This window comes from Podarcis filfolensis, assembly GCF_964270895.1.
Source record: "Podarcis filfolensis genome assembly, chromosome: 14".
In the NCBI taxonomy this organism is placed as follows: domain Eukaryota; kingdom Metazoa; phylum Chordata; class Lepidosauria; order Squamata; family Lacertidae; genus Podarcis; species Podarcis filfolensis.
In genome coordinates this window covers 47395040-47420849 of record NC_139616.1, presented here as the reverse complement: position 1 = coordinate 47420849, position 25810 = coordinate 47395040, and the positions used below count along the sequence as shown (strand labels likewise).

The window sequence follows — 25810 nt, the reverse complement described above, 5'->3', positions numbered from 1 at the left end:
ATCTATTTCCTGATTAAATTTTTAAATGAATTAATCTGAATGAATTGACTAATAATTGCAGCCCTAGCTTTCATATCTTGTGTAGAACACAACAATGTACTTGATTCTGCCACAAGTATCAGTCATAGTTCCTCTTCAAGCCTACTGAAATTTAAACCATAGCTTTCCATTTATATTTTTAAAATGCAGAGACTACAGAAAAATGGGATATTAAAAGCACATCAGATCTCCACAGGCTCCGGGTAAAGAGCTAATGCAGGCTTAGAATACTTTCAGTATACTCTAATAATTCTCACTCATCTTTGTTCGGATATGGGTGATGTTCTTTTCCATTTGGCTTATGGTTTACTATAATAACATTTCCTTAATTGCTGCAGGAAAAAAACCACTACTGTATCTGAATAGAAGTAGACAGCTTTTCCCCATGACTGGAACAAACATCCATACACTAAAATGCTTCTAATATCCTACTTGTGCTTGCTGTAAAAATGAATTATATAATAATTGGAAGATCATTTAGACTGCTGAAATATTTTTAGAAACATTTATTAACCATATGCATTGAGAAAACTTGAATTTGGTTCACATTTTGATAGCTGAAAAACAGTTGTTGATTCTTGTTGATCATATCATCATAAACATAATCTATATATACATAAAAAACAGCTTCTAGCATTCTGTCACACTCTAGTGAGAACAAGAAATGGAACACAGGGCAGGGCTATGCAGATGAAGGATTGGGGAAAGTTTTTTAAATCAATGTCTGGGATCACTAGGGGTGGGGATCATGCTTAATACATCCCATGATAACAACCCTGAGTACATCCTTCATTGTTTCCCAATTCAGGGAAAGTGTTACACTTGGAGGTCCTGTTGTAATCAGGGCAGACCTTAGCCTCAGCCCCCTAATATTAGTTGGTCTAATATTGACTGGCATAGATGTTGAAAGGCTCTGATGTGTCTTCACTACAAAATCCCTTCTAACATTTTCCCAACAACTATTGCAATGTATAAGCTCACAATGTTACAATATTTTCTTGCGAGCTATCTCAGACATAGAATCCCCTGAGTTCTTTCCTGGCACATATGTTTACTACATCCCAAAGTCCAGCCTGTGGCAGTAGTTGATGTGTGATTTTGTTGTAGGAAGTTGGTGAAACAAAGGTACCCTTTGTCATTACCAAAAAACAGTCCAAAGCAATAGTTTGCCTTGGATATACATTTCTCTTTTCATTTCCAGAAGTACTGTATTTGGAATAAGCCAGTCTTCTTGATGAGAAATCAAAGTATCATTATTAATAATGATTATTATGTTGTACATGGTGCCATAACCATAGACGACACTTTACAGAGTAGCATATGGGAGAGAAAGGTTCCTGCCCTAAGAGACATAATTCCTGACCATCAGCCAGGGTGGTTGGGGTTTATGGGAGCTGGAATTCACAGCATTGATGGGCAGCAGTTGCCTACCCCTGCTTCAAGGTAAGCCTTGAACCAGCAGATAACGCTCTCTATGCATGAAAAGAAAAAGGCTCCAACACCCTGTTAGATCTTTCATGCCTTGCCTTACATTCATCTCATTTACTGTTAAGAAACTCCTAGACTGTTATTTATTACCCATCTTAATGAAAGAACTACTGTCCTCCTTGCATTTTTTTCTTGCTATGTCTTTTGACATGATTTCATTTTTCTCCAAAACATTTAAAGAGGCATGATTCACCATGATCACATGGACACATTTCATCTTACTATACCACATTATCCCCAATAGCACCATTCTCATGTTAAATCTTTCATGTTGTTGGTCATTGTTGCATCAATTAGATCTTTTGGCAAAGGGGTGCCCAAATGTATTTAACACTTCCTGCACCCGAAATAATTAATTTACCTCAAGCCCAGAACAGCTGTTCTGGTTTATAGAACCTGCATTCATGTCCCATCCCACCCTGAAATATGACTTTTCCATTTCCACTGCACAGCAGTTAGGCTGTCTTGAATATACTGCACACTTCAAGCAAATAGCAATGCCCTTTTGCAACCCCTTGTTTTTTAAGGGATCTTACAGAATGATATAATTGTATAATTGGAATGGGCCCGATTCTAGTCCAGCCCCCTGCAATGCAGGAATCTTAACTAAAGTGACCATGACATATGGCCATCCAGCCTCCAATGAAGGTGTCTCTGCCACCTTCTGACGAAGTCTATTACCATCAGAAAGTTTTTCCTAATGTTTAGTCGGAATTTCCTGTCTTGTAACTTGAATCCATTGGTTTGGGTCCCACCCTCGGAGCAGGAGAAAACAAGCTCCATGTGGCAACCCTTTAGATATTTGAAAATCCTCTAGTCTCCTCTTTTCTGGGCTAAACATACCCAGCTCCTTCAACCTTTCCTCATAAGGCTTAGTTTCCAGTCCCTTGATCATCTTGGTTGCCCTCCTGTGCGCACATTCCAGCCTGTCAACATCCTCCTTGTGGTGCTAAGAATTGGACACAGTAGTCCAGGTTGGTCTGACTAAGGCAGAATATAGTAGTGATTTTCTCTTGATCTGAACACTGTACTTGTGTTGATGCAGCCTAGAATAGCATTAGCTTTTTCTGCTGCTGCATCACACTGTTGTCTCACATTAAGCTTGTGGTCCAACAAGACCCTTAGATCTTTCACGCATATCCCATCTTACATTCTTGCAGCTGATTATTCCTGCCTAAGTGTAGAACATTACATTTGTCCCTACTGAAATTAATTTTGTTAGCTTGGGCCCCGTTCTCCAATCTATTAAGGTTCTTTTGAATTCTGATTCTGTTTTCTGTGGCATTAGCTACCCCTCCCAGTTTGGTGTCATCTGCAAATTTGATGAGCATCCCCTCATTTCCTTTATCCAAGTCATTTATAAAAATGTTGAACAACAGACCCAAGACAGAACCATCCCATGTGGCACTCCACTTTGTCCCTTTGTTCCAGGATGATGAGGAACCATTAATGAGCACTCTTTGGGTTTTGTCGGTAAACCAGCTACAAATCCACCTAACAGTAACTTTGTCCAACCAACATTTTACCAGCTTCTTCAAGAATATCACAGGGGACTTTGTCAAAAGCCTTATTGAAATCAAGATAACCACATCCACAGCATTCACCAATCCACCAAGCTTGTAACTTTATCAAAAAAAGAAATGAGTCTGGCATGACTTGTTTTTGAGACACCCATACTGGGTCTTCGCAATCACAGCATCCTTTTCTAAGTACTCACAGACTGACCATTTAATTATATGTTCTAGGATCTTTCCTGGTATCAAAAAGCTGACGGATTGGTAGTTACCTCAATCTTCTCTCCCCCCCTTTTGAAGATGGGTACAACTTCTAATCTCAGAGCCTCAATGTCTATAATTCAGTATAACTAGTTTGCCTGTTGTTCCGTGCAGTGCTGTTCCGTTCTGTACACTGGAAAGCCTTTTAGAAGCGCCCACATTCAAGCAGGCTGGATTCTGAAAGCTGGACTTCTTAGGCTAGACAATTCCATGGGTAGTGTTTATTGGTCCAGGATTGGTGAACAGAGAAAAAGGGCCCCCTCTGCAAGTGACTTGTATCCCTTATGAATGTATGTTGGGAGGGGGATAAAAATGTACGGACTGAAGGATTATGGTGTATGATAACTTAGTTAATTTTGTTGCTTTAAGAGTCACTTGTAGAATAATACATTAACTTCTAGGTGATGCACTTCTTTATCAAGATCTCCCTTCACTCTCCCATGCAGTCTTCCATATTCATTACCCCTTTGTTGATCCTGGAAAAGTTTCTTTTTATAAAAGCTCTTGACCATGTTGTCTGTCCTGTTGTTCACTCTGCTGTCCATACATCAGCACACAACAACGACGTGCAGTAGCAACACAGGAGGAACATTAAGTAACTATGATTGTGGCTTTCAGCCCCAGCTGGAGAATATTTGTTCCTCAGGTTGTAAGAATAAATAAGCTTGCAAATCTTTTATTCCTTCAGGTTCTGTATGTTGGCAGATTTGTAGCTTTTTTCTTCAATGCTAATATTTTGGAAGGCAAAGGTCAGTGTGATCCATTTTCAGAGGGCCCAGATGAGACTTCAGCACGAGTCTCTGGTATTTCAAGAGGACTGTTACTAGCATGTCTCCTCCTGCAAACTTTTGTGAGATTAGTTATAACATTCAGTAAGCCGATTCTGCATGGTTTATGAAGGCAAAGAATGATAACTAAACTAACACAGCTTTCGCTGAACAGCAGGATCTCTGCAATATTCATTGTCAGCTCATTTTGGGGTGTCCCTATTATCCTCTGTATCTTCAAGCTGGTCCTAGAGAGAATCATACTGTTGTAAAATAGACGACACACAAACATTGTTATTGTAATAACCAAAACAGTCAAATATGGGTGAATATTGTCTCTAGAGGGATGGATTTCCGGCTGAACTTTTTTAACAAACGTTAGAACAAAGCAGAGAAGCTTGGCCAAAGATGGAATGCAGAAGCCAAAGGTAAATTTAATAATCTCGTATTCAGGCCATGCAAATAAAGGATCTAATTGGCAGTCTGTTTCTTCGTGGTAATTCTCCATGCCCAGCAGTGCCACCACTATTAGTGCAGCACAAAAGGCACATATCAGTGCAAATGCAGCAGACACCATAGGGTTTTGATGAGCCTTACTAATTAAAGCATTTTGGGGTGGGTGCCTATAAAGAAAAAAGCTAAGCACCATGAGGACAAGAAGGTACTGAGAGCTGAAGTAATTCAAATTGAAAAAAAACGACAGCGTTCCACACTCAAAATAGGATACTTTGAGGTAGGCAGGCCTTGTGATGATGGTGAGCGATAAAAGAATCATTAACATGTTGCTGATGGTGTGAGCAAAAAGCATTATATCTAATTTCTCATTGGTGCGCTGCATATGGTTCTTGATGAGGATGCCTAAAATAACAATCCCAGCTAGGAGACCAGTTGGTACAAAGAGCGTAATATAGCAGTGCATAAATCTTGATATTACATGTTGTGAGAATATGATGTCTTCAAAACTTGTGAATGAATCTCGGCTCTGGCTTGGGTACTTCATCCAGGTCATATTATGAGAGACCATTCTTGTGAAGAACTTTGGTTGCTTGGTGTTTCTGCAAACTGGAAAACAAACAATCAAAGGACTTTAAATGTATAGTCAAAGCAGAAGAAAAGTGAGAAAGTACCACCGCATATCTTTGGATTTTTTAGATGTCAAAATGTGCTTACAGTGCACCCCAGCTGAAAACCGTAGAGCCCTGTGCTTTGTCAGAAAGGAATGTAGAGTTGCTGTTGAGCCTGAGTACAATGTTACTTACTTAAGAGTAACTAGGGCAACCTAGCCAGATGGGTGGGGTATAAATAATGAAATTAGTAGTAGTAGTGGGAGGTGGTCTTGAGACAGCTTCACAAACAATAGAAAATGATATTTATAGCCTCTATGGGGGAGGGCTTAGTTATTATAATAACTAGAGACACAACCATAGCCCCAGTAAAAGGACAGGGCGCTCTATTGTCATCTGGTCCTTACACTGTTATATCTTTGAATTCCACTATCACAAGTAGATTCAGTAGCAGTTCTACCCTCTTAGTGCACATTGTGGCTATTGGGTTACTATGTTCACAGTGATTGTTTCAGAATAGTTGTGAAGACTACAAGACTGCAGCAATAGAATTTCAGCAGTAATATTATGACCTTTTAATTTTAAATACCCCCAGTCTCATGATGGAACTATTGGAGATTGGGGAAAATAATTGTTTTTTAAAAACTTCTTTTTAACACCTTTATCTGATTATACTCTTTTGTTAGCTTGGAAATGTGTGTATGTGTTTATAGCAGTTATAAATTCCTAAAGATAGGGTTTTTTAAGGTGAAGCTGACAGGGAATTAACTGTAATAGCTCAATCATGTGATGCCATCATGATTCTGTTACCATGAAAAGACATCACTTTCTCTTTTAAACAAATAATAGACTGTGTAAAAAGATACAATAGTTGTTTGCTCTGCAGAAAATGACTGCCATAAATATGGAATGTGTAATTTTATAGGCTACCTAAAAGCACGATTTGTACGTTATCAAAAAGGTGATTTCCATATACTTTGTTGAAAGAAATCTGTTGCTAATATTATTCAGAGGTTTTTTAAAAAAGGATTGTGCTACAATAGGATAAACATTTCATATTTTAAATTATGTAGAAAACTATATGGAGCTTTTGGAGTGTAATTATTAGTGCATTTTAAAATATAGCTTCTATTTCCCAAGCTTTGTACTCATATTAAAAGATGTTTTAGCATATCTGCAATTAAAAAAATATAGCATGCTATGTTTGCTATTTCGTCTTCTGTTTCCTTTGTAACATAAGCATTTCAGATTTAATACTGTGGTTTCTTCAAATCATTCAATAATATGCAAAGCTGATCCATTCAGGCAGAGTGTATATGTACAGTGAATTGCAGGGACACTGCAATGTCTTGGGTCTCTTATCAGAAGTTTCCATAGAGCCTCATCTAATAATGGAATAATGTTTCTCCCTAAGACTTTCTTCCATAGCTTATATGTTGTTAGTACAGTTCTGTCAATGTTAGAATGCTGTGCTTTAAGCTACAGTGTAAGTTTAAGGCTTTGGTTGTATGCCACATTTAAGAAGACTAAGAAGAGCCCTGCTACATTAGACCAAATATTCATCTAGTTTACCACCTTGCATCTTATGTCCCTTAGACACTTAGAAACAGGACATGAAAACAATAGTCCTTGGACTTTCTTCTCAATAAACATGCACAGAATTAGTCTGTGAGTATGTTAGACAGAGCTGAAATATTAGCTTATTCACACACACACCCTGACATCCAGCAAAAAATGGCACCCATGTTGACTTTCAAACAGTTGAGATCTACTATAAAAATACAGTATCAATAACAAATATTTCTGGTTGTTGGGATATGGGTATGTATGTGCAGAGTGGTGTAATAACATGGGCTTTTAATTTATTTATTAGACTTCTATCCTGTCATTCCTCCCTCTCCCCTTGTTCTCACAGTAGCCTTCTGCTGTACATTAGGCTAAGGAATTGTAATTCAGGTCCCTCTGTAAGGGCCATGCTAGACGTGAAGTAAGTAGGTCTTGTGTTGCTTTCCTTTCATTGTGAACAGCAAGATGGATTGACGATCTGATTTAAATAAGGACCGTGGTAGGGGTGAATACCCCCTCCCCATAGTCCTGATTCAGCCCCCACCCCACCACTGGCTGTTAGTTAAGGGGGGCGGGGAGGAAGAAGCCCTGCAATAACAGCAAAGCTATCACAGAAAAAGCTATATATTGTCTCCTGCCTTTCACCCAAAGAACTTGAAGCAGAATATTTCTTTCCCATTTCCTTCCTATAAATACCTTGTGAGGTAGAATTAGGCTGAGACAGTGACTGCCTTGGTTTTATAGCCAAGAAGGAATTTTGATCCCCACTTTCCCCAATCCAAGGTGTTCAAGATTGAGAGAGCCATGGGATATAATGGTTAAAGTACTGGCCTTTGATGCTTGGGCTTTGACCAAGAAGACACAGGATTGAACGCCTGCTGTGCCACAAATCTCTCTTCATGAACTGCAGGCCAGATTTTTGTCATGTAATTTGGTCCTGAACAGTTATGATCCCTAGCTAGCAGGACCAGTGGTGATGGGAATTGTAGTCTCAAAACATCTGGAGGGCCGAGTTTGAGGAAGCCTGTTCTAGAGCATCACAAGCAGCATGGTTGTAGCATTGGCTGAATTATGCTAGATGAAATCAACAAAACCCTTTCCTGTACTGAGGCTTCAGCAATAGGTTTTGGGGGCAGCTTTTTCAATTAGGTATCTTTGCAGCAAGAACCCAAAGCTTACAGTAGAAAGGTGGAGTTGGCTAAAATGAGGTAGCTTTGAAATTGGGATTTGGAGCACCCAGAGCATCACATGCAAGAAAGGGAAGGTGGGCTGCACACAAAGGACATCAGACTAAATTGTTAAGTGGGAGGGAGGGATTTATCTGCTCCATTGGCAGTAGCTAGCTAGCACTCAGCATGGATGTTTTTTTAAAAAAAATAATAATGTAAAAGGGATTAGTTCCTTTCCATTTTGCTACCAGAATGAACTCTGTTTCATTAATGTAAGTTGAAATGAAACTCACTTGTGGGTTAGAAGAAGAAGAAACAGATTGTTTGCGTTATAACAGAAGAAAAGCATTTAGTGAGAGCAGCACATCCTCAAAAGCCTGAGCCACTAGGTTATTACAATAATTATACCATTTATAAGACACTGAAAGAGTGTTCAAAGCACATGACATATTATATCAGTGACTCTTAAAAAGCAACTTTATGATGTAGGCCAGTATTAGTATCTGCAAGTGTTTGTGTTGAGCTTAGTATTAGTACTGTCAATGTCTACCTTTCTGCTTCCTGACTCACAAGCAAGCTGTCAGACAAAGTGGCATTTAATAAGCATATTTGTAAGTGGCAATAAGAGTTGTGATTGTTGAGCTTTTTTTTAGGAAGACCTCAATTTTTTTTTTACAAACCCCAGAGTTTTCCAGTTGACTTGCCTATGAAGATCCAGGACAAAGCGCCGCCTTTCAGAAATTCCCCCCAGACATCAATTCCGCCTTTGAAATCCCAGTAATGTCCTGGAAAATCCAGATGTGGGGTAGCCCTGCTTGTGATAGAATGGATCTAAGTTCTGATAGAATAATATAAGAGTCGTCTACAGCTTGAGTGTTGAAGAAATGCTTTCCATTTGTGAACTGACAGAGTACGTTCAACTAGAATAATAGAATTGTAGAGTTGGAAGAGATCCTGAGGGTCATCTAGTCCAACTCTGCAATGCAGGAATGTCAGCTAATCTTGAATGCATCTTTTGGATTTGAATTCTAAGGAACTCTTAGATTCCATGCATTTTGTGTTGCCTGAAAAACACTCAGCAGGCAGCAGATGCATCAAATGTACATCACCGCATAGTACATTCTTAGTCAAAACCTTATAATAGCATTGAGAATTCCATTTTGTAAAATAAAATGAAAAACATTTATAACTGGAAAGGGTACCTTTTCTGTTAGTGAGGAAAAAATTACATGGAGGTATATAGATTGTGAGGTTCTTTAATTTCCATTACTCTGGGAAAATAATTTTTACCACCACCTTTCTCTGATTACCTAGCATAACAGCAAATTTACTGCAGCAATTCTAGCAAGCTGCATGGCTTGTGCATCCCTTCACGTTGTTTAGTGGCTTCTGCAGAATGAAGTGTCTTAGAATATCATCATTTCATGACAACAGCTGAAATTACAGTCAGAACGCATTAGGTTTAAAGCCATGGATTTCATACTTTTTGCTTTAACGCAGTCCTTCTCGTATTACCTTTTCTGCTGAGGATCTTCTGCATATCTTCCATTAATGGGTTTGCAGAGCATTCTGGGAAGTATTCTGAGGTGCGCAGTCAGTTTATCCAGAGCACTAACCTAGACATTGGGCCTCATAGTTACCACACGTGAAGGGAATGTCTGTCCTATAACAAACCCAACATTCTTCTTTGGATGCTTGTTGCATGCAAGGGAAAGCATGTTGTAGTAGACAAGCTTTTAGGGGAATCTCCCATATTACAGATTTTTCTCAGTGCAGAACCTCTCTTTTGCTTCCAAGGAACCCCCAGGGTTTATTTGGAACATAATTTTAACAAGGAAATAGCATTTATTTAATAGCACACAGACACACAAATTGTCCTGTCTTTTGGAATAGAACTAGATTGGAGCCTAAGAGTTAAAGGTTTATTGTTCACTATGTTATGTTTTAATAGTTGGATTTTGTTAATGTTTTAGTTATTGTTGTACTGTATTTCTATTTTAATGGTGGTTGTTAGCTGCCCCGGGCAGGATATAAGACAAATGAATAAACACATTTTTTTTAAAAAAAAAAATTGAAGTATTTTTAAAAATAAATGAATGCAGTTCTTTTTTAGGATATGCATTTGGTTTCTTTTTTGAAAAAAATAATCTGTATACTGTTCACTTCTGTTTCTCAACTTCTTTCTGATCTTTTCTTTTACTGATGATTCTTCCCCTTATTTCTTTCTGACTTTTTCTGACTCCTCCATTTTAAAGAAAGCCCTTCTCAGGCATTGTGCTGCTAGTATGTTAGGCTTTATTTGTTTTGGCAGTGAATACAAAAATGTTCTGGAATCCTGTTCTCAGGCTCAGACACACAGCTAATAAATTATCCTTGCCTCCAATAGATGGAGCCGAACCATTCCCCACAACACGCAGGAGAGAACTACAGGAGGGCAAGTACTGCGAGGGAAATCTCTTGAGAAAGGCAGAACTTGAAATTATTTTCCCCTTGCATGCGTTTGCTTAAAACACTCAAGTCTGGGCATTTCAGTTTAATGAATTAAACTGACGACTTATTTGAAAGCTTCCAAGCCGCATTACTATGTTTAGGAATCGTTGTTTTAGAAACCAGATCTATTTTTGTATAGATGCTTAGCATATGACAGCCCTTCCCTGGTTTTTTTTTCCCTACAGGAGAAAGAAGTTTCTTTTATACAAGCAAGCCTTGTGCGCAACTGGAGTGTTATTGCTATTTTAGCTGTTTAGTGTAAATGTGTTTATAATTCTTTGCAAAAGATGGTTCTAGGGATTCTGACATAAGTTAAATTCAGAGACAGGATTTGTAGAGGCAGAGAAATAAAAAATGGAGTTACTTATACAGTTGATTACAGTAAGAATTTAACTGAAGGAATACAGTTTCTACAGAAACAAACAAATTGAGAAGAGATTTTTTTTCTTCTACACAGAGAAAGAATGTCAACAGTGTTGTGTTTAAAATCTGTTATGTGTGCAACCTCTTGCTTTAGTCTGACGCTAAAACAGTAGAAGGCAACATTCCGGCTCGGTAGAAAGTTTTGATTCCTCCTCCCCACTTCCTTTTGTTTAAATAGTTGAAGCATCTGGCTTCTTGCACATTTAAGAATTCTGTGACACTTTAATTATTTATAAAAGGATTCTAGCAGAACAGAAAAATCCTGGTCTCTTTTGTTTTCATAACATTTTTTTAAGATGTGGTATTTTGCTGCATTTTGTGCAGCTTTAAGCATATTACTGAAGCAAAGAGGTTGAAAGTACAGAGCTCTTTTCACAGTGTTTTTGGTCCTTAGTGATGATGAAAACATTTCATATTTAAAACAAAGTAGGTCACTTACCCGTGAAACAAAATGCAGATGCAACAGGCTGATGCTGTCTTTATGATCAGATTGATGAGGAAAATAAGTTTTAATGCATACTTGGCTTCCTGTGTGTGGTGACGTGCTCAGTTCGAAAACTCAGACAACAAAAAAGCACAGTTCTTCTGTAGGAAACAGGAACTTGGTTTCATGTAATTCAAACCATACACGTTGCAATTTTAGCCCGCGTATGGCTCCATCATGTGACTTTAAAGTTTGAGTTGACCTACACAGAATGATGTTTGGGTACTCCAGAACAGAAAAGTAGTGTTTAGTCATATATTTCTGAGTCTTTGAGGCCATCCAGTGGCTTCTCAGTTATTTTAAATCATGAAGCCATTCTACCCCCTATTCAGTAATACTGGAAGTATGTTTTCACATGTCCAGATGTTTAGCATTTTCAAAATGCTGCACAAGTAAATATAAAATAAAAGTATTTTATACAAGTAGGACCTGCAACAAAATATTATCTTATGGAGTGCTTCCTCTCCAGGATTCCAGCCAGTCCATTCCATTCACCCCTCCTCTCCCCTGATCTCCCTCCCATTAGCAGTCAGTCAGCTTTCCATGCCCACTGAACGTGCTCAGTGATTTGGCTGTTGTGAAAGTTCATTTCCCATTTTTTTGAAACATATTTTTATGCTCATTGAAACCTCCGAGTTCTCTGGCCTGCTGATAGTTCCCTCTTACGCATAAGCAGTGTTGATTAGGCTACATATGGACTAGAAGAAGTGAGATCGCTAGAAGTATAAATGGTAATGATTAAAACACTCACACCCTTACCTCCCCTCCTTCCAGAAGCTGATGCTGAATACTTTGCCTAGAATCAAAAGTTTGGAAATAAAGATTCCTACCTTCTTGCTGGGTTTGGAGGCATAATTGTGGTGTGTCCCTGAAATAGCTTGTCCAAAATACCCTATGCATTAAGAGGTTATATTTAAGACAGGGTTTCCCAAACTTGGGTCTCCCAAGCTATTTTTGGACTACAACTGGAAACCCAAGTTTGAGAAACCTTGGTTGAAGAGATAGTCTATTTAACCTGCTCACTACTAACCTATAGTGTGCAAGATTGCTGAATACAATTGTAATTAATGATAATTCTAAACATTTTACACAGTGTAATTTACACAGTGCTGTAATTTTCATGCACATTTCCCTCTGACAGTTACTGTTGCTATTTGAAATTGAATAAGGAAGAAAAAGTGGGCATTCTTTTCAAATGTGGTTTCTCTTGAACACTTATTTTTATAGTCTCAATTTGATTCAGTTGAGCAATCATAGGATACAGTCATATGAGCTCAGTAAGAAAGTAAACTTTATTCGGATAGCACACAAGGGGCTGTTTTAGTGTGAGTTTTCTTTTTTTTAGTGGTTGGTCAACTGATTTAGGGCTAACTTTCTGCAGTTCTAGGGGGTTGCAGTCTTTATTAAAGCGAGCATTCAGCAAATTTAAGAGTTTAAATCATTTGCGACTTGAGTGCATAATCATTATGAGAAGCCTGTAGCAAACAGACAAGTGTTTGCAATATAAAGACTTCCTAGTTAAGAAGGAGCTTATGCATCAGCTGACAGCCCTTACACCCCTTCTGACAATGAGGTGGCTGGAAACAAAAATCACACTCTCAAAGTAATGATGTGTGCTGAATTACAGACACACGGTTGTCTGATGCATTATTGGAGAAAGCCTTAACAATGGTTGATTACACTCAGAACTAGCTGTTCACAGTTGCAACTCAAACGACACCATTTGGGTTTTTCATGGTATGGAACCTAAGCATGGGTGTAGCCAGGAATTTTGTTAGGGGGGACAGGACTTTTGTTAGGGGAGCAGAACCAGTGTGATTTGTCAGTGAGTATTTCTGTTGTTTTACTTGATATGGGGGTGGGCAGCTGCCCCCCGGCACCCCCCCCCAGGCTACACCTGTGAACCTAACCTGGGTCATTTGAGAGTGTTTGGTTGTACAGCATGGGTGCACATCCTGGCTGAAATGCACACCAGGATGAGTCCCAGGGGAAAACAGGGTGTGTTCTTCAGTTATGACAAATAATAATAATAATAAATAATTATAATAATAATAACCACCCCGCCCATCTGGCTGGGTTTCCCCAGCCACTCTGGGCAGCTCCCAACAGAATAATAATAATAATAATAATAATAATAATAATAATAAGTGATAAAACATCAAACATTAAAAACTTCCCTAAACAAGGCTGCCTTCAGATCAAATCAAATCAAAAGGTTACTGGGTCTGGTTGCCTAAGCAAATAAAGATGCTTGCCAATAAGAGTGTCAGCTTTCAGGAGCAGAAATGTGAAAATTGTAAAATAATTTTCGAGGTTTTTCTCCTTCTGAGCAGCAGTGTAGCTAGCCACTGTGCAGTGCGTGTGTCCTGCAGCAGGGGGCGGGGTGAGCTGCGTGGAGCCTCTGGCCACCTCCCCCTCAGCTGTAGGGCAGCTGAGGGAGAGGCGGTGGGCAGGTGCAGGCCCTAACCCTAACCCTAACCCTTTCAGGCAGTGTGGAGCTTGCAGGCACCCAAGCCATCATGTCACTCCCAGGAGGGGCGCATGGCTTGGGCACGCTGCAGGCCCTGCGGTGTGGTGCCCAGTGCCAGCCACGTTTTGTTTCTTGACTGAACTAAAAAGTTTAGTGAGCCCATTTTTTTAAAAAAAAATCCTCATATTTTTGTCACACACCCCCTCAGTGATGACACCTGGGGCAGCCCGCACCCACCACACCCCCTTCCTCCACCACTGCTTGTGAGTGATGATGCACAGACAAGTGCCTCTTCTCCTCCCCTCTGATACTCTCTGGACTATTCTTCTGGAGCTGCACATACTCCATTGATCACATTGGTCAAGGTATGCTATCATAATGCTATAACGTTCAAGCTGAGCAAGTTGCTGGATCTTTGTGCAAGACTTAAGTGATACAGGAAAGTTCTGCAAAACCCTAGGAGCCAGTGAATTTTCTGGGAGCCAGTCTAGAAGCAGAGAGAAATGGAGACCTGAGCATGCCAATGAGAAAAGGGATCCTGGTCTCACTAGTGCATTTTGCTCTGCTCCTCCACTCCCCACCCCAACTTTCAGATAAGGTCAAGTAGGGAAGTGCTAGACCAGGCATAGGCAACCTCGGCCCTCCAGATGTTTTGGGACTACAACTCCCATGATTCCTAGCTAACAGGGCCAGTGGTCAGGGATGATGGGAATTGTAGTCCCAAAACATCTGGAGGGCCGAGGTTGCCTATGCCTACGCTAGACCTCAAGCTTAGCAGTGTTAAAGTGGTAACCTAGGTGCTCCCAAGTAAGGAAGGCTGGTACTATGGCTGGCACTATGGCTAGTAGATAGCTCTGCATTTTGTTGCTAAAGCCTATGTTAATGTGCTTATATCAAACATAATGGCCCAGCAGAATGGTCTCTGCTATTGTAATTAAAGGTGTGTTTGAAGCAGGCAGTGTAGTGTGAAACAGACTTGTTTAGTGGGTTCTGTGCCTCGATTTCCTCTGAGGTTTCAGCAAGGATTAGGAGCATAATGTGAACTCAAGACTTCTTGAGTAAAGGGGACAGGGCGTGGCGTCTGCTAAAGGCACAACTATGGTATAACTGGTTGAAGCCTTTGGCCTAATTGTAACTGATAAGACTTATGCAAGTTATTATATGTGTTCCTGCTGCATATGTAGAGTATATGGATGCCATTTATTTAGCTAAATTATAGATAACCAACCTGAGGCACTAACAGGGAAGTAGTCTGTGGCGCTGCAGGACTGGAGCAGAAATGTAGATCTACTACAGTATTAATAGGCATTATTATTTTCTTACTATTTAAATTATTATTTACAGCAGGACTTCTGTTTCATTAATTTCTATACAGCAAGCTCATATAAAAATATATGTATACAGTGTACAAAATATTGTGCTATCACTTGCAAAAGAAGTGTGTATGTTAATTTGTTTCCACTTCTGTGCATGTTTATGTTATTGTTTGCTTACATTATCTGTTTTGTTACTACTTAACTGAAAACCTCAAAAACAAATTTTTAAAAAACTTTAAAAATGTAACAAAAAATAAAATATACAGAGGAAACAAGTTTGTCAGCTTGCAAGAAGGGTATTAAAAATAGTAAATCTCAAGTAGAATGGCACTATCTTAAACTTAAGCAGTGTATATATAGTTTCTCCCTTAAATTAGTGCTCCTCAGAGTATTCATTATGATACAATTCTAGAATGAAGGTAATTGATGAGAGAATGTTGTATTGCATTCTATAGTTAACCACAGGGTGGCGCTTCTGAAGGAACAACAATAAGCCTGGTATTTCTAAGGGTGAGCTGTTCATAGAATCAATTGTAGAGATAGAAGGGACCTCAGCTCCAACCTCCTGTAATGCAGGAATCTCATACATGACAGATGGCCATCCAACCTCTGCTTAAAAACCTCCAAGGGAAGAGACTCCACTGCCTCTTCTAGGAGTCTGTCCCACTATCAAATAGCTTTTACTGTCAGAAAGCTTTCTCATAACTTGAAACCACTGGTTCGAGTCCTAGCCTGTGAAGCAGGAGAAAGCAGGCTTGCTCCATCCTCCATGTGACAGCCCTTAAATATTTGAAGATGGCTATCATATCTCCTCCCAGTCTCTTCTTTACTATGCTAAACATACCCAGTTCCCTGAACAGCTTGTCGGTATCCTTGACATGAGCACCAAGACATGAAAATTGTGATTGCAGCCATCAGCAAGGCAAAGAAGTATTGTTTGTGAGGCCATTTCCCTCCATGGCACCTGAGGCTGCAGCCTGAAATGAGTGGGGAGATCCTGTGTGTGCTTATGTCACTTACTTGGTTCAGGCAACCATGGTTTATATTATATTTATATTATCATGAACAAGCAGCAGTGATACTTGGTCTCACATGCTCCCTTCTTGTCCTTTTTGTGCAAGGGGAGAAGAGTGAATAACCCCACTTCCATTTTTTTTACTGAAACACAGTTCTTCCAACACATTCCAACTTGTAGAACTGTGGTTCCGCAGTGATTCCTGGAGGGTATTCAGCTATTTGGGGTGGCTCCTCCCTCTGACTTTAGCAAGCAGTGCACAAAGTTTTGACCACCTTGTCTTGGAGAGGAACCATCTCACACCTTCCAAACTGGTCCCTGCCTTAAACTGTGAGTGGTTGGGTCCACGGCTGCTTTCCCTCTTTCTGATCTCTCTTTCTCCTTCATGGATCTTTTATTCACTCTATTGATCTTCAGCCTTTCCTCCCTCCCCTTCCTCTCCCCCATTTCCTAGTATAGGGCAGAGCACCCAGCACATGGCGAACAAGGCGGCTGCAGTACCAGCAACGCAGCGAGGGAGCCATAGTTTTTTTTAAGTGGTTTGCATCTTCTCCATACAAGGAGAGGCCAACTGTGCTTAGAGACAGCCCACAGTAGTCACAGTGGATTGTATTTTCTTCCCACTCAGATGCAGAGGAGGAGTAATGCTTAGTACAGTGGTACCTCGCAAGACGAAATTAATTCGTTCTGCAAGTTTTTTCGTCTTGCAAATTTTTCGTCTTGCGAAGCACGGATTCCCATAGGAATGCATTGAAAATCAATTAATGCGTTCCTATGGTCAAAAAAAGTTTAAAAATCACCAAAGTGTACAGTACTGTACATACATTTTCTAAGACTCTGGGGGACAACTCGAAGAAGGTTCCTCTTCCACTCTTTGCTTCTTGCTGAAGAACCTGTCCATGGTCTGCTGCTTCATCCGCCTTTTCAGCACCTCCCTGAAAGACGACATGACCCTCGTCATGACAACCTCCAGGAACTCCGCTGCAAAGTCTTCAGCCGCAGGAACATCAGAACTGGCAGCCTCTCCATGCCTGACCACGCTGTGGATTCCAGATCTCGTCTTGAACCGGTCAAACCAGCCTCTGCTTGCCTTGAAGACTTCTGGCTCGCCTGAGGTTCCTGGCTGTTGCCGGACGAGGTCTGCGTGCAAGGCCTTGGCCTTCTCACAAATGACGGCCTCAGTCACTGTGTCCCCTGCACGCTGCTTCTCTTCTAATCAGATGAGCAGCAACTTCTCCACCTCCTCCAGAACAGCTGGGCGGTTCTTCACGATCCTGGTGACTCCCTTGGCTACATCAGTTGCAAGGATCTTCTCCCTCATCTTCAGGATGGTCCCGATGGTCGATGGATTCCTCCCATACTCCCTGGCGAGGTCTGTCACACGCATTCCACCGTCGTGCTTCCGGATGATCTCCTTCTTCATTTCCAGCGTAACCTTCGCCTTCTTCCTCTCGCCGGCCTCTACAGCAGCAGTCTTCTTGGGTCCCATGGCAGCACAGCTCCTACCTTCGCAACCCCCTCCCCCCAAAAAATCAGTGCTTCACATCAAAAAAATTCAAAAGCACCAAACCTCCTAGAAAACACCCCAACCCAAAATCCAAAAACCCCAAAAAAGTTTTAAAAGTTTAACTTACCAAATGGCTGCAAAAGAAGTTTTGGAAAAGCTTCAAAAATCACCAAAGTCTTAAAAAACCTCAAAAAAGGCTACCACACCGCGTGCTATGAGTTGCTCCTCGAAGTCAAGTCGCAACTGCACCTCTTCAAGCAATGCACCCTGGGTATTAACGGTTTTAAGAAAAAGGAAACAAACTTGCAAGACGTTTTCGTCTTGCGAAGCAAGCCCATAGGGAAATTCGTCTTGCGAAGCAACTCAAAAAACGAAAAACTCTTTCGTCTTGCGAGTTTTTCGTCTTACGAGGCATTCGTCTTACGAGGTACCACTGTACTGAGTAAAGGAGGCTGTAACTTGCTATCCAATCCCTTCCCACACCTGCCTTTGGGTCAGCCAGGACCTTCTCACCACATGATGACTAGCAGAAAAGCTACAGTGCCCACCAAGCAGAGCCACTTGGAAGAGTGCAAGCAATCTTCCCATTCCCAGCACTCATTTTTGGTAGAGCCTAAAAGCAGGCCACTTAGCACTTTTTATTATGGGAACAGGGTGGGGAGGAATTCTTCAAGTTTCTCAAGTGAGGCTGGTGGTCAGGGAAGTGAAAGCGGTAGAGTCCTCACAAACAGCAGGCCCTTGTACCCCCACAAGAAGAATAAATCCCCCTCAAATAGCCATAAAAAGTTGGGCATAAGAAGAAGAGGCATGTTAAGTTAAGAGATGCGAGAGCCCAGGAAAGGGGGACACCTCCTTTTCCCGAAGCCTTTTGTTTGTTTGTTTGTTTGTTTCCCCTTCAAAAAATTGAAAAACCGAATTATTGTTATTTGGGGGATTATGAAATACTTTCTTTTAGAATGATGAACAAAATGTTGAAGACGAAGTGCTCATATATTTACTTGCCCAAAATAATTTCTAATACTGTGTAACAGGAAGACTTTTATGCAAGAATGTTGGTAGTTAATGTTTTATTGTTGGGGCCCATAGGTATTTTAGGAGAAATTGGCACAGTTTTCCTTCTCTTAACTTTGGACCCCTTTAAATAAATAAGTAAATAAAGGAATAACAGCAGCAGCCGTGATGGGTCCTCTTGTGTCGGTGGCATTACCTTGAGGGTATTGTGTTTTGGTGCCAGGCCTGATTGGGATGATGTGGTGATGATGCATTAACAATCTGATTGCTGGGTTCTTCAGCAGCTGAAGCTTCTTGACATTTTTAAAAGACAGCCCCTTATAAAGCACATTACAGTAATTATACAATCCTAGCTTTTATTAGAAGTTGAATGACTGCAAACTTAATCTAGTGAAAATACCTCTCCTCTTGTCTGCCTTCAGTATATTGTAGAGTGACTGGTTTGGTGTAAGAATTTAAATCCAGGTATGTCTCGGGACGCGGGTGGCGCTGTGGGTAATACCTCAGCGCGTAGGACTTGCCGATCGTCAGGTCGGCGGTTCGAATCCCCGCGGCGGGGTGCGCTCCCGTTGCTCGGTCCCAGCGCCTGCCAACCTAGCAGTTCGAAAGCACCCCTGGGTGCAAGTAGATAAATAGGGACCGCTTACTAGCGGGAAGGTAAACGGCGTTTCCGTGTGCTGCGCTGGTTCGCCAGATGCAGCTTGTCACGCTGGCCACTTGACCCGGAAGTGTCTTCGGACAGCGCTGGCCCCCGGCCTCTTAAGTGAGATGGGCACACAACCCTAGAGTCGGACACGACTGGCCCGTACGGGCAGGGGTACCTTTACCTTTACCTATGTCTCGGGATACAATGGAGGAGTGCGTCTTTGAGGGTGAAGTCAAGCTGTTGTAGAGACTGATACAGGAGAGACATGTTTTGTTGCAGTTGGGACAGATGAAGATGATATAAGATAGATGAAGAATTGAAACAGAGAATTGTAGAGTTGGAAGGGATCATGAGAGTCATCAGGCCCAATCCACTGCAATGCAGGAACCTTTTTGCCCAGTCTGGGGCTTGAACCCATGACCTTGAGATTAAGTGTCTCCTGCTTTACCAACTGAAGATATAAAAACTTTGGGAAAAGATGACACAAGTTGAGGCGGGTATGGATTTTTATTAGTTTATTGATTTGACATAAATCTCTCCCCATTTAGAGGAGATCTACAAATCATAAACCATTTTCAAAAATACTAATCTTTACTCTGAGAAAAATAATACTGTTAATAATGGCACTGTTGTGCTGACTTTCAGAACACATATAAATCATATACAGTACTCTTTAATGATCTAGAGAAGTTTATTTTTAAATGATGATAAATTTGTATCTTAGGAAATAATTTAATAAATTCTTTAAAATGTTCTTTTTACATCAGTAGATTGCTTCTCTCTGCATATATACAGTAATATTCATTGTAATGTCAGTTTGGCTCATATATACAAAGTAACTGGAAACCTTCAGGCATTGAAATGGAAAGGCCCCACATTTGATAAGTAGGAAGTTAATATGCTTTAAGAAAGAACATAATTCAATTTTAATTCTTTAGAATTCTTTATCTTCACTGCTTTATATTTCCCCTTAGACCTCATAGCTTTTTATTGGCATAAAGGTGGCAGACCTGTTGTCTTCTTAGTTGTTTATGTGAAAGCTTATCTGAAAATCACATGTGATGCAAAGTTTATGGAAGTGTGTTTGCAATTCCTGTTCGGCATTGTAGAGGTAAAAATAGCACAGGGTGGTTTTGTGGAACATTATCTGGAAAGCAGCTAAAAGATCAGGTAATTTACATGTTACACACACACACACACACACACACAATCTTAAACCAGTTTAAGAGAGAAAACACAGAACTGGGAAATAAACACAAATGAAAAATTTGCAAACACTTTGAACAAAAGTGGCTCAAAATGTAGAACAATCTTCATATTAATGACTTACAGAGTTGATTGCATAAAAAGTAACCTTTCCATATATCTAACATGCTGCCCTTTTTGATTTTCAAAGTACTGTTGCTTTTCTAGAACATTGCACTGTATCGTAACTCAATTGAATTTGAGCTTATTTCCAAGTAAAAAGCATGCCTGAAGTGCAGGAGGCAGGAGATTCTGTTGACTAGGCAAAGGCAGGAAGTCAGACCCTTGATATTTATATTGGGCCTGATCAATCCAGGGGCTTCATGGTGTCTGCCAATCACAGGGACTGATGCTGGGGTTCAAGCTTATATCTAAAACAAAATATCCAAAGAGCTGAAATGAAAGTCCCAGACATATTGTTGAATAAAGCCCATGAAACTAACTTCTGAAAAAGCATTTTTTGAAATCCATTGTGATGTTTTAAGTGTTTCAGAGCAGACCAACAAAAAGAAAAAGTAAAAGTAAACAAAACTTCCTAATGCATTACAGTGGTACCTTGGTTCTCAAACGCCTTGGTTCCCAAACACCAGAAATCTGGCAGTAAGTGTTCAGTTTTTGAACGTTTTTCAGAAGCCAAACGTCCGATGCTGTTGTTGGCTATTGTTTCCAGGGTGCCTGCACCAATCAGAAGCTGCACCTTGGTTTTCAAACATTTTGGAAGTCAAACAGACTTCCAGAACAGATTACGTTTGGTGCTTTTGTTTTTGCTATTTTGCGTTTTTGTTTTTGAGGCTTTTTCAGTTAATTTGTTTTTATGACTGTGTGGAACCCAGTTCAGCTACTCATTGACTGAAAGTGTAACTATGGAAATGGATAAAAGCCCCCCATCCAAACAATGACTGTTATCAGTGAAGGTAAGAAAAAAATTTAATTTTAATTTTTATCATCTACAATACTGTCTTATTTATTTTATAGTACAGTACATTGATTATTGCTTTCATTTTATGGATCAATGGTCTCATTAGATAGTGAAATTCATATTAAATTGATGTTTTAGAGGTTGTTTTTAAAAGTCTGGGACGGATTAATCTGTTTTGCACTTTCTATGGGAATGCGCACCTTGGTTTTGAAATGGACTTCCGGAATGGTTTAAGTTTGAGAACCAAGGTACCACTGTACACATGGCACGTTTTGTGGATAAATTTACATTTTCTGAAGCAGAGAATTTTGTGAGCGGCAAAAGAAATTACTGATATTCTGTCTTCTGCAATTTAAGAATGTTTGTGGAATTTAAAAAGAAGATTATTCCAGTACCAGTTCACTATGCTTAGATTCGCTTTTAGAACACACTTGACAATATTAATAGACCAGGTGTATTTGGTTAAATATTTCTCAACTGAGAAGGAGTCTCTACTTTGATAGGAACAGATTTGACAATATAAGGGTTATAGCCTTCTGGGCAGTTTCAGTGCTTAAAATAATAAAAGGCCATTGTGATTTTATAATGCCTATGCAGGACTGAAACACCAAGTAGATACTGTAAATCAGAACATCACGTCCTGAAGTCATGCAATTTCAGCTTTGTTTTGTTTAGCTCTTTTTACAACTTGTGTAGCACAAAAAAGCTGAATATAACCTAAGTGAATCTGATTTTTTGATAGTCGAGTCTAAAGACCTAAACTAAGAATTGTGAAATATCCTGTATCCACTCAGTTCCAAGAACCACTGTCTTAGAGATCCCTTCCAGTACTACCTTGACAAATGATGTTGTGTGGCAGCAAGAGAAGAGAGCAATCACCCCAGATGTCTTGCTCACTCATTTATGCAGTGGAAATAAGATGCTATGTTAAGTCCTTGCCAAAACTATCTTATTAGTGCATATCAGGACCAAATGGGGCTAAATGTCCAATTCTGATGTAGAATTGGTATGCTTTCAATTACTGAGCCTATGGGGTTTAACTGGAGCTGCAGTAGGAAGTAAATAGAGTTTTGTATTAGTGGAGAAGATACCAGGGGAAACCTTGCATCTGTGGTACTGATAATGATATTTTGGTGTTAAACATACTTGGACCTTGGACCTGCAGTGAAATTAAGACTCTGAATATGAAATACTGAAGGATAAGTCACTTATGAGACTAAACATGTGAAAAATTCAGAATCATGTACTCTGTCAAGGGGATTTGGAGAGCATTGGGGGGAATATACTGTGATGGTATAAATAGTGTGAAAACGTAGTGTGCCATTAACTTACATTTATGTTATCCTGCTGGATAGTCCTTTATGTGGACAAACTGCAACAGAGTGAAGTTATATTAAAGAGAGTTTGAAGAAAATACACGTAACGGAAATATGTATTCAATAAATGAATGTAACTATATTTAAAAAGTAACTTAGGATGTTTCTTTGAAAAAATATGTCTTACTAATAGAATCAGAATCAGGCTGTGAAGAACAGAATGTAGCTGTATTAAAGTGTGGATACGAGCAAAAATATTTATGTGCATGATTATCCATCTCTACAGCCTGATTTCTCCATGTATAGTGCACTCTGTGTGTTCATGAAGCAAAACAAGTTTTTCTTAGGCAAAAATGAGCAGCCAATTGCATATATCTGAGGTGCTTCTACAAACCCACTAAGATTTCCAGTTTCTTCCTTCCACCTGCAATGCCCCATACTGCACTGAATGGTGTTCTGGATGGTCTTTGACCTTCTCAGATGCTATGTCCGGAGACAACTGGAACTGTAGCAGGGGCGGCCTGGGACATATTGCCGCTTGAGGTAAAATAAAACCCACGGCTGTGCCCTAGCATGGGTGCACATTGCCGCTGCCATGGCCTCGTGGTGCACTATACTCCGGCTTCCTCTGTTGCACGCTCTGCTGTGGGTGCCCCACTGTTGCTGCGGTGATTCCTGCAGCAGGGCATGCCTGTGGAGGTGAAGGAGGCATGGCCACAGATGAGGTGGTGGCAAGTGGTGCATTCTTCAGGCCCAGACCTGCTGCCTGAGACTGCCACCTCACCTCATGGGTGGGCCCTGAGCAGCAGTGCATGTGTGCACAGGATTTCTTATGTGGCCCTTTGGAGCCTAACCTTTGCCTGCTCTTTTCACTGACTTGTAATACGTGACAAGAATGGAAGAAAAGCAGCACCATCTAAGGAGGAAGTGGGCCAAATCAGCTAAAAAACTAGGGCTAGAATGATCAGAATCCTGCTCCTGATGCATTTCATAGGCTGCATATTCGCACAAGTTGCTGTTCTGTGGCACAAATGAATTAGAGTTGCCTGTCTTTTGTCTTTCATTTAATAACGAAGAGATAACAAACACTTGTAAACCTTTAAAGTTACTCCTTTCCATTACAGAAGTAATACTTTTAAAACCACAATTATTCAGCCCCTAAAATAATGTAATTAATTCACATGAATATTTGGGGACCATAACAATTAGATACACACAGTTTAACCCATGTGCTTTTTAATTTTTTCATATTAAATTTGTCCTTCATTTTATTAGGTAAAGCAATATTTTTGTTTTTCTTACTTTTTCTAAAAGTGGCTACTTCTGACTGATTGAAATGTTTTTGAGATACAAAGTAAGGAAAACATATAAATGCTTCTTTTGATGCATTGCTAAATGTAGGAAAACATGAATAATTAAAGATACATAAAACAAATATTAATTTGCAAATAATCTGTTTTAGAATTGCAAATAGACCCTCCTTTTACAATACGATTTTGCAAAATAAGCAAGAAAATATAATTAAATACTAAAGTAATTTTATCCTTGATACTTCATTGTTTAGAGTGCTACACAATTGGACCAGTATGATCATTAGTGGAGAGTATCTCAATGAAAAGGTACTCTCCTCATCTTGAAATAAAACCACTTTGTAAAATTAAAAATCATGTTATTTTATATGGAACATAAAAAATACCATATATGTTTAGCTCTAGAAGATTACAAAGTGCTAGGTGTTCAGTCAAAGCTTTTTGGCCCTCTAGTGATTTTCTCCAGGCAGAATTCTCAGAACAAAGCTCATATAGTGTAACTGAATCAGTGCATTGAAATCTCAGAAATCAAAGGGTAACCTGCAGATGGAATCTGAACAATTTTCTAACCATCTTCATTACCTGTATAGTTTAAAACTGAGAGCTCCTGATTTACAGTGTAAACCCCCTTTCCTATCATCCTTGCTAGGTGACCTGCACAAAAGAGAAACTTGGAGAATAAGAGAATAAGCTTTCCAAACTAGGTTCTGGCCCACTGGCATTCATTCATACCTACGTTATAACTTGCTGAACAACCGTGCGTTCATGAGAGCATCCTTGATTTCCACAGTGCAGTTTTTTAAGCAGCCTTCGCAATTTGATTGGAAAGTTTTTGTTGATGTATCGGTAAAGTAGAGGCATGACAAAACTGCTTGAAAAAGCCAAGAATTTTGACAGTCCCTTGGTAAAATGTAATACTCTAGTGTAATTTTCATCCGTGACTTTTCCTTGCATACTAGTTAATGTGTTTACTAGAAGAGTTACATAATAAGGTGTCCATAATGTGAACTGTGTACAAACAGTAGCAATCAAAAGCCTGTGTACTGATGGATCTAATCTTCCAGTGTCTTGGTCCAGCGGTGTTGCCTCTTTGCGTATTCGCAGAATTAACACAAGTGCATACAGCACAGCAATGGCTGGTACGACGTATCCAATAAAAACCATGATGGCATCTGCTGCTTCTTTGTTCTGCATTTTGGAACATTCTATTATTTTAGTGGAGACATGGTTGCAGACATAAAACAGAAGAGATGAAAAGCTGGTAAGCATAGCTCCTCCCCAAATAAATCCACATACATGCTTTGTGTTGTATACACTAGACATGTAAGTTCTTGGCAAAGCACGTTCAATGTAGTAGTCCAGGCTGAGCAGTGTGGTAGAATACATGATAACCAGAGATGATACATTGAACAAGATAAGCAAGGTAATGTAGACTTCATTGTTGAAACTCCAGATGGCCCATTTTGTACTGGCAGGTCCTAGAAGGTACATTGGTGCAATAGCATTGATGATGAGGCCAGCAATTGCAATATTGACAAAGTAAACATCTGGCATGGTCATAGTTGCTTTGTTGTATAGGTTGACTAGCACCAGTAGGGCATTATAACACAGGCCAATGGGGAAACAGATGATGAGGTAGAGCAATGAAAAAATGGAAAGTACAAGATGGAAATCATGGCAAAGATGCTGGTCCTCTATGCTTTTGGTACCATTGAAAGATTCGCAGTTCCACATAGTGACCTCAACGTGTATGTCTTCTCGGCTGGTCACCAGCTTTCCTAAATGGGGGG

At 39.9% G+C, this 25810-nt stretch overlaps 2 protein-coding genes and 1 long non-coding RNA gene across 17 annotated transcripts in view; 1 reads left to right on the top strand and 2 right to left on the bottom strand.

Moving 5' to 3' along the window:
• The window catches only part of CHLSN (cholesin), a 139975-nt gene that overhangs the window by 28265 nt on the left and 85900 nt on the right, over positions 1 to 25810 (top strand). For 6 of the 9 annotated variants that reach the window (XM_083585917.1, XM_083585915.1, XM_083585913.1 and 3 more), the window contains exon 3: positions 10255 to 10302. The exons of the other annotated variants lie outside the window; for them this stretch is intronic. In XM_083585917.1, the coding sequence (XP_083442043.1) occupies positions 10255 to 10302 (48 nt within the window). The remainder of the gene's footprint in view (positions 1 to 10254; positions 10303 to 25810) is intronic. 9 annotated transcript variants of the gene reach the window in all.
• On the bottom strand, positions 531 to 12673 carry LOC310749291. Its single transcript, XR_014541532.1, has 2 exons — positions 11221 to 12673; positions 531 to 5131 (listed from the first exon to the last, which is right to left on the bottom strand). It is a non-coding gene; the product is annotated as an uncharacterized lncRNA (long non-coding RNA).
• GPR146 (G protein-coupled receptor 146) overlaps positions 19731 to 25810 on the bottom strand; it is a 48728-nt gene continuing 42648 nt past the window's right edge. For 6 of the 7 annotated variants that reach the window (XR_014541512.1, XR_014541513.1, XR_014541514.1 and 3 more), the window contains one exon: positions 19731 to 25798. Coding sequence is in view for 3 of the 7 variants with exons in the window: in XM_083585858.1 (XP_083441984.1) it covers positions 24753 to 25754 (1002 nt within the window). In the remaining 4 variants the exon portion in view is untranslated. The remainder of the gene's footprint in view (positions 25799 to 25810) is intronic. The other variant, XR_014541515.1, reaches the window with a different exon arrangement.